Genomic DNA, 8,076 nt, shown 5'->3' on the forward strand with positions numbered 1-8,076 from the left:
TTGGTTTGTGTCAAGCTTTTAATGTAAAAACTGCAAAGAAAAAGTTCAGAACTCCCAACATTAACTGCCGTTACCTTCAAGTATGACGACAACTCAAATCATAGAACGTCCTATCAAATGTAGTCATTGTCAGCAGGACTTCATAAAGTATATATATATTTATATATATATATTAAAACTTCATCTGATTCATAGAAAGGAAGTCAGTGCATGAAGGTGCATGTCCATAAAACCTTTTTATAAAACTTATTTACAGCGCTACACAGGAATGAAATTAAGTTTAACTAGAGATGAATATGAGCCATATTCCAAGAAAAGTAAGGCAAATTAAAACATTAACTACAATCCACTGGTCTGTTTACGCCCCGGATCGCTGATTGTCTCATTCTCGCGCTCCACGTCTACATCAGAGCCGCGGCCGAGTCTTCTGGAATAGGGAGGTCCTTAGTGATCCAGCAAGGACGTCATCGTGCCATTCCTTCTGGAGACGCTGTCGAAATGCGAAGCCGTGTCTCGCTCCTCCAAGTCTCCGGCCGACTTCTCGTCCAGCAGTTCGTAGGCGGTGTGAGATGCTATGCCGTTGGCTGTGGGAAACGCTCGTTCTTCCTTCCGCATGGACACCGCGAGCGTGGCCAGGCTCACGCTAACGTCTTTAAAGGCGTGGAGCAGGAAGATGCCCACGATGATTGTGAGGAAGCCACTGAGTGTACCGATGACATCGTCCGCTCCCATGTGCTCCCACTCTTTGAAGAGGATGGCAGAGCAGGTGAGCACGGACGTGGTGAAGAACACGTAGTAGATTGGCGTTACCAGGGAGGTGTTGAAAATGTCCAGAGCTTTGTTCAGGTAGTTGATTTGCGTGCTCACACAGCCCACTAGACCCAGGAGCAGGATCCACGCCAGCGGGTTTTTCACCACGCTCGTCCCGGCGATCGCTTCCTTGATGGCGATGCCCAGTCCTTTCACACAGGACACAGAGAGTGCTCCGATTACCGAGCAGATGGTGATGTAGACTAGGATGTTGGTCTGGCCGTGGCGGGGACCCACAACAAATATGAAGATGAGTGCAACGATGATGACGAGGGTGGCAAAGACAAGGAACCCTGAGAAAGAAAAGGAGAAGAGGTGGGACGGGGAGCATTTCAAGAAAATAAGCATCTGCAAACCATCACTTCAATAAATCCAATCTTTTCTAATTCCGGGTTGCAGGGGGCTGATCCCAGCTGCCATAATGTGTACACCTAGGCCAGGTTGCCACTCTGTCACTGGACTAATGGAGAGACAACAATTTACACTCACATTCACACATATGGGCAATTTAGAATCATTAACCCAACCCCACCGAGTACCCAGAGAGAACCCACGCACACACAGGGAGAACATACAAACGTTTAACAGTTAAAATTAATGTAGCCCTTCCAACTTTAACGTGTGACACACAAATCTTTTTTTTTTTTTTTTTTACTTCCAGAGAGCAGGAGTCTGTTTTGTGAGGTTTTTTTCACATCGTCTTTGAGCTAAAACAAATCGACTGAAGCAGAATGACACAAGTTTAGCTTTTCAAAACCATAGAAACAGATTTATTTCCCTCATATTTTGCATATTAACACATTTGTTCATATGAGAGTAGTTAGATAACTAAAAGTACTCGCAGAAAGAAACATCTTAACCAGCTGAAAGAAAGAGATTACATTATTGTTTCAGTTATTTTAAAGTTTTTCCATGACCTGTTATTCTCACATGACTCTTAAGTCAGGAAGTGTTAGATTTGTATTATAAAGATTGGATCTTGCTCCTGACCAAATATTCTCCACATTCAAATAATCAGAAAGAGTAATGCTAACAATGAAACTAACAGTGGATACTAAATACTTTTTTGCTTCAGATGTGAACTTTGTGTTACAACAACAGAAAGTGACTCAAACAATTCCTGAGTTATCGCAGGTAAATTCCAGCTTCCATTTCCTGTCTGATGGAAATGAAAATATTCCAAATATACAGTGGGGCAAAAAAGTATTTAGTCAGCCACCGATTGTGCAAGTTCCCCCACTTAAAATGATGACAGAGGTCAGTAATTTGCACCAGAGGTACACTTCAACTGTGAGAGACAGAATGTGAAAAAAAAAATCCATGAATCCACATGGTAGGATTTGTAAAGAATTTATTCGTAAATCAGGGTGGAAAATAAGTATTTTGTCACCTCAAACAAGGAAAAGCTCTGGCTCTCACAGACCTGTAACGTCTTCTGTAAGAAGCTTTTCTGTCCCCCACTCGTTACCTGTATGAATGGCACCTGTTTGAACTCATCATCTGTATAAAAGACACCTGTCCACAGCCTCAAACAGTCAGACTCCAAACTCCGCCATGGCCAAGACCAAAGAGCTTTCGAAGGACACCAGGAAAAGTATTGTAGACCTGCACCAGACTGGGAAGAGTGAATCTACAATAGGCAAGCAGCTTGGTGTGAAAAAATCAACTGTGGGAGCAATCATCAGAAAATGGAAGACATACAAGACCACTGATAATCTCCCTCGATCTGGGGCTCCACGCAAGATCTCATCCCGTGGGGTCAAAATGATCATGAGAACGGTGAGCAAAGATCCCAGAACCACACGGGGGGACCTGGTGAATGACCTGCAGAGAGCTGGGACCAAAGTAACAAAGGTCACCATCAGTAACACACTACAACGGCAGGGAATCAAATCCCGCAGTGCCAGACGTGTTCCGCTGCTGAAGCCAGTGCATGTCCAGGCCCGTCTGAAGTTTGCCAGAGAGCACATGGATGATACAGCAGAGGATTGGGAGAATGTCATGTGGTCAGATGAAACCAAAGTAGAACTTTTTGGTATAAACTCAACTCGTCGTGTTTGGAGGAAGAAGAATACTGAGTTGCATCCCAAGAACACCATACCTACTGTGAAGCATGGGGGTGGAAACATCATGCTATGGGGCTGTTTTTCTGCCAAGGGGACAGGACGACTGATCCGTGTTAAGGACAGAATGAATGGGGCCATGTATCGTGAGATTTTGAGCCAAAACCTCCTTCCATCAGTGAGAACTTTGAAGATGAAACGAGGCTGGGTCTTCCAACATGACAATGATCCAAAACACACCGCCCGGGCAACAAAGGAGTGGCTCCGTAAGAAGCATTTGAAAGTCCTGGAGTGGCCTAGCCAGTCTCCAGACCTCAACCCCATAGAAAATCTGTGGCGGGAGTTGAAAGTCCGTGTTGCTCGGCGTATAGTAAACGTTTGACCTCTGTTATTGCCAACAAAGGTTATGTTACAAAGTATTGAGTTGTATTTTTGTTATTGACCAAATACTTATTTTCCACCCTGATTTACGAATAAATTCTTTACAAATCCTACCATGTGGATTCATGGATTTTTTTTTTCACATTCTGTCTCTCACAGTTGAAGTGTACCTCTGGTGCAAATTACTGACCTCTGTCATCATTTTAGGTGGGGGAACTTGCACAATCGGTGGCTGACTAAATACTTTTTTGCCCCACTGTAGCATCTGCTGAATGCGCTTTCACAAAAGTGAAAATACACGCTTTAGTTGTTCAGAGGGTGTGGTTCACTGAAACCTGCTGCTGGTAAACAAAGAAACTGAACATTTCTTCCACCTGATTGCCTGGAGCCAGTTTCCTCAGTGAAACAGAAGAACGATGCAAAATAGGATAACAAGTTTCCTGAAAGATCAACTTGCGTTTTTGTTTTTTTGTTTTTTTTTTTGTACATTGTATTGATCAGTGAAAATCTGCAGATCTCTGTTAGCGCCCGGGACCGGTGTTGGGAGTATAGTGGCTTGTGATCCCCTGAAGCTGGGTTTGTGCTGCCTTCAGGAATCGAACCTGAGACCTTTTGCATGTAAGGCATGATCATGTTTTGTGAAGCAAAGATGAATATTTGGAGGAAATATCTGTAGACACGATCTACAGAGAAGAATTTTTTTCTGTACCTGGGTCAACCAGCTTGGCCGCCATCTCCTCGAGGCTGCTGATCTCCTCTTCCTTCGGCGCGTGAATGACCATGGTGGTGGAGCCCAGGATACTGAGCAGACAGCCAAGCTTCCCGTGCAGGTTTAACCGTTCCGTCAGGAAGTATGACGACAGCACGGCGCTGCGACCAAAAATAAATAAATAAATAAATTCATTTCAGGTCACACACACTCTTACACAATCAAAACATTGAGGTGGATGAGACACATGCACTCATCAGTACCTGACGAGCACGCTCAGGGCTCCCAGCGGTGTGACTAGCGTTGCAGGAGCAAAGGCGTACGCGGCGAAGTTGGCCGCTTCCCCAGCCCCCACTGCAAAAGGTTAACAGACAGTTATTTCCACACATGAAGGAAAGTAGAACTGTCCTGTGACAGAGACATGCAAACACTGTAATACTATCTGAGGTTTAGGGCATTTTGCAACAGAGGTAGTAGAGAAAGAAAGGTTTGACAATGGGACAGTGACAAAATATCTTAAAGCTAGCGAGATGAAGCTGGATTATTACATCTGTAATAATGAAATACATGCACCAATATACCATCTGATTCAACAATGAGATTACATTTAGCTCATTTGTTATTACCAAACACTTTCGTTCATTCCCAGGTCCTTGTTTTTATTTTTGGACTTTCCTAGAGTAGCCCTGCATGATTCACAGTTCAAAATAATCCTAATTTATCTCACTTGTGTAGTCAGACTTCATCGACTGCCTGAAATAAGCCGTTTCAGCCCCTTTAAGGAGACTTTCTGATCCCAGAGTAGGAAACAAATCTGTGATAAACTGAGTGTTTGGAGCAGTCTGAGCTTTGAAGGATTATTGTAAATACACTGAGCTCATCATTAGAAACTTTGGACATGTTTAATATGAACATCCACCACTGGAAAAGGATGACAAGAGAGAGAAAAAAAACAAGGTTTGCTTTAAAATCAAGTGTAAGACTGAGATCGTGATTACTTAACATGGTTAATCAGTCCTTGGAGAACTTAAATATCTAATATTAAAAAAAAAAGTTCTTCCTTGAATTTGAATTGTCATTCAAGAGAATGGAATTAAATAAGTAAGAAAGAATAAATCTGGGCAGGTTTTCTTCAGCTCAATCTGCCAAAGACCAATTCTGAGCTTTTCTGTAACGATAACAAAAGTGAAGGAGACACAAAAGAAGTCCTGAATGTGTCAAAATAACAACAGCAGCAGGTCTCCTTCAAACAGCATCAGCAATCAGCATGAGCCCAGGTGGTGCATCCACAAAGACAAATACCAGCTCCTGAAACCACATGTGACCTCAACATATGCAAATATGTTATGCACCAACTCTGGAGAATGTCTGCTACACCTGCATCTGAATGATCTCATTTCATTTTGAGCCACAGCGTTATCACTTACTTGATAGTAAACCTGCCCACCACAGCCACTCTTTCAGATACGCATGACCTCCCTGCCCTGAAAAGCAAAAGAAAAGTTTTCATTTCCACGTGATTCCTCATTTCAATGTCACTTGCATGTAAGCAAAACCTGAATTATGCAACTCCTCGCTTTGACTGCAGGTCAGGCGATGGATGTGAACTGAAGGTCGAGCAGAGCGCTGGAGTTAATGATTGCTAGGATTTAAGAGTGTTCATGACTCATGCACACAAACAACATGCAGACACACACTTAAACACACCCTGCACAGGTGAGGAGAACCTGACAAGCCTGAAATGTCACAATGGATAAGCATGTGTGGAAACACCCCTCACAGGGAGTGCCTGTGAGGGGGGAACAGACAAGCAAACAAACAGAAAAAGAAGACTGAAGTGTGGGTCCCCTCAAGGATTGGGGTAACCAGCATCGATGCTCAGAAAAAAGCACCCCTACCTGCCCGTGTGGACCCCTTCCTCGCCAACCTCAGAAGTCCTTTCTTCTTCAGGATAAAACTGCCTCCGATGAAGATGCTGGAGCTGACGGCCAGCGCCAAGCCAATGTAGAAGTCATATTTGCCCCTGTCTTGAGCCATAGTGAGGCTGGATGTGTTGATGCGGTCTGTCACATTTACCAGCTGACAGCGCAGGTGCTGACCCGGTAAGGTGCAGTTCTGTCCGACCCAAACACCTGACAGCAGAAGAACAGACCACAGGCTGGAGTGAGAGACTCATAAAGACCAGTGTTTAACGTCAGCACCCCAGCAGGAACCTACCGTGACCACAGTCCACTCTACACCCTGGAAAAGCATCACCTGAGGAGTTGGAGGAATCCATCTACCTGCTGTCCTTCCTACCTACAGTCTGCTCCCATTCACGCACATCCGAGTGACTCTCGGTAAAACCTGAAGGGTTTCTGGGTGTTGTACTGAGATACATTCAAAAGCATTGTGCAACTAAGTCACCTGCTATGTAAATCACCCATCTCCAGTACTCAAGAATTCAGGAAGTGATACGAAAGGGAGGCTCACCTGGCCGCGATAGGTGAGGCTTAATGTCGAGTTAGCCTCAGGCGGTCTCTTTTTTTACGGGCTGCTTTGGTGTTTAACTGAGTCTTCCCTGTGTGGACACTAATCTGTGCTTTAACTCACCGGCAGAAATAAAGAAAGCGTGTAAATGCTGCTATACGCCGCTAGCCGCATTAGCTTCATTAGCGCGGAGGCTAGCTGGCTGACTGGTTGGCTAACGCAGAGTGAATGAAGCCACTGAGAGTCTCTTTGCGCCGCCTTTAACGAGCACAGAGCTCGGATTATTACCTGCTCACCGCGGGCTGCTCAGCTCCACACACACAAGAAGGTTCTCGCTGATGAACAGTCTGCTTTCCGGCTCCGTGGCTGCGCATCACCTACTGCTCCCTCCGCGTTCAACCAGCGCGCACACGCCGAGCCTCCAGACGCTGCTGCCGCACTGCGCGCCGCTCCTTCCGCCTCGCACAGGACACGCGGCCGGAGCGGTGTGCCCTCCGCCGGCGGGACCCAGCACCGCAGGCGGGACGCAACATCGGAACCACCTGGACCCGGAACCGCAGGCGTACTGGAAACTCCATCTCCATCATCAGGTCTACCGGGGAAACCTAGCAGCGCTTTATCATTAAAAAGAAAATCAGTGGTTACTAAGGTTATGATAGTTAAGTAAAACTAAACTGCTAAAACTAAATGTAATATCTATATATATGTATATATGTATAGATGTATAGATAGATAGATAGATAGATTTCAAACGCACTAAAAATAAAATAATAATATAGATATCCTTATGATTTAGCATTTATTCGTTTTATCACAGTTTTATTACACTTGGTATTGAGGGTAATGTTTTTGAGACTGTCAGTCAGCTGCTTTCAAAAGGGCATGCCTCTCTATGCCCTTCATACCAATGACTGTAGAAAACAGTCATTGCTTCATACAATCATAATTAGAAAGACTAAAACAAAAGATTTTCAAGCAATTAAAAACTAAATTGAAGCAAAATAAATAAATAAATAAGCACTCTGGAAAATAACTGAAACCAAACTGAATTTAAAAATAAAAAGTCAAAATGAAATAAAAATCCCAAATAAAAAATAACAAATTATACTTCCTAAATAATACATTTTATTGCAAATCTGGTTTCTAATCAGACAGGTCTCACTTCAAAACATTTTGGTGTAATTTTCCAAAACAATGTATTTTAAATGTCATCCTTTGAAACCTGAATGGCCTGTTTTTGTTTCTCATACCTATATATGCTTATCTGTGGCAGACATTATAGATGTTTTAATATTATTAATTAATTAAGCGGTTTTAAAAAGCATGCAAATGTTTGTCTTTGAAATAAAGACATAAAAACTTGCAGTTCGGTGCTTAACAATGTTCATTAAACCACCAGCCTGGGTAAGGTTTATGCCACAGCTGGCATAAATGAACAGTATTGGTATTTACCAAAATCATTTTTATGTTTTTCTAATAAGTAATCCACCAGTATACGCAGGCTGTTTAATAATAATATTGTAACACTAAAAATATTTTTTTCTTCATTAATTTTAAAATGTGTTCTTTTACAACACCTAATAAAACATTTGTAAGGATGCCAAATTCCAGTTATTTTCTTGCATTCCTGATCAGAAAAATTAG

General features: G+C 43.1%; 1 protein-coding gene across 3 annotated transcripts; it reads right to left on the reverse strand.

Annotated features, from left to right (window-relative positions):
• Window positions 1–4: 4 nt before the first annotated feature.
• Window positions 5–7,077, reverse strand: nipa2 (NIPA magnesium transporter 2). 3 transcript variants are annotated; one of them, XM_026157661.1, is made up of 7 exons: window positions 6,436–6,713; window positions 6,181–6,332; window positions 5,862–6,095; window positions 5,391–5,447; window positions 4,227–4,317; window positions 3,964–4,124; window positions 5–1,103 (listed from the first exon to the last, which is right to left on the reverse strand). In XM_026157661.1, exons 2-7 carry the CDS (start codon window positions 6,239–6,241, stop codon window positions 445–447), a joined length of 1,263 nt encoding a protein of 420 aa, XP_026013446.1. In that variant the 5' UTR covers window positions 6,242–6,332; window positions 6,436–6,713; the 3' UTR covers window positions 5–444. The 3 variants fall into 3 exon arrangements, with proteins under 3 accessions (XP_026013446.1, XP_026013447.1, XP_026013448.1); XM_026157662.1 differs by lacking the exons at window positions 6,181–6,332; window positions 6,436–6,713 and adding an exon at window positions 6,721–7,077; XM_026157663.1 differs by lacking the exon at window positions 6,181–6,332.
• Between the last annotated feature and the right edge of the window lie 999 nt (window positions 7,078–8,076).

Source organism: Astatotilapia calliptera, chromosome 23 (assembly GCF_900246225.1).
Source record: "Astatotilapia calliptera chromosome 23, fAstCal1.2, whole genome shotgun sequence".
Lineage (NCBI taxonomy): Eukaryota > Metazoa > Chordata > Actinopteri > Cichliformes > Cichlidae > Astatotilapia > Astatotilapia calliptera.

Excerpts from the sequence above, each read along its gene's own strand:
- nipa2 (XM_026157661.1), bottom strand. The coding sequence starts at position 6,241 with ATGGATTCCTCCAACTCCTCAGGTGATGCTTTTCCAGGGTGTAGAGTG. Across the intron at positions 4,318-5,390 it reads GTGGGCAGGTTTACTATCAA|TGGGGGCTGGGGAAGCGGCC; the intron begins GTAAGTGATAAC and ends AACCTTTTGCAG. Across the intron at positions 4,125-4,226 it reads GCCCTGAGCGTGCTCGTCAG|CGCCGTGCTGTCGTCATACT; the intron begins GTACTGATGAGT and ends TTTTGGTCGCAG.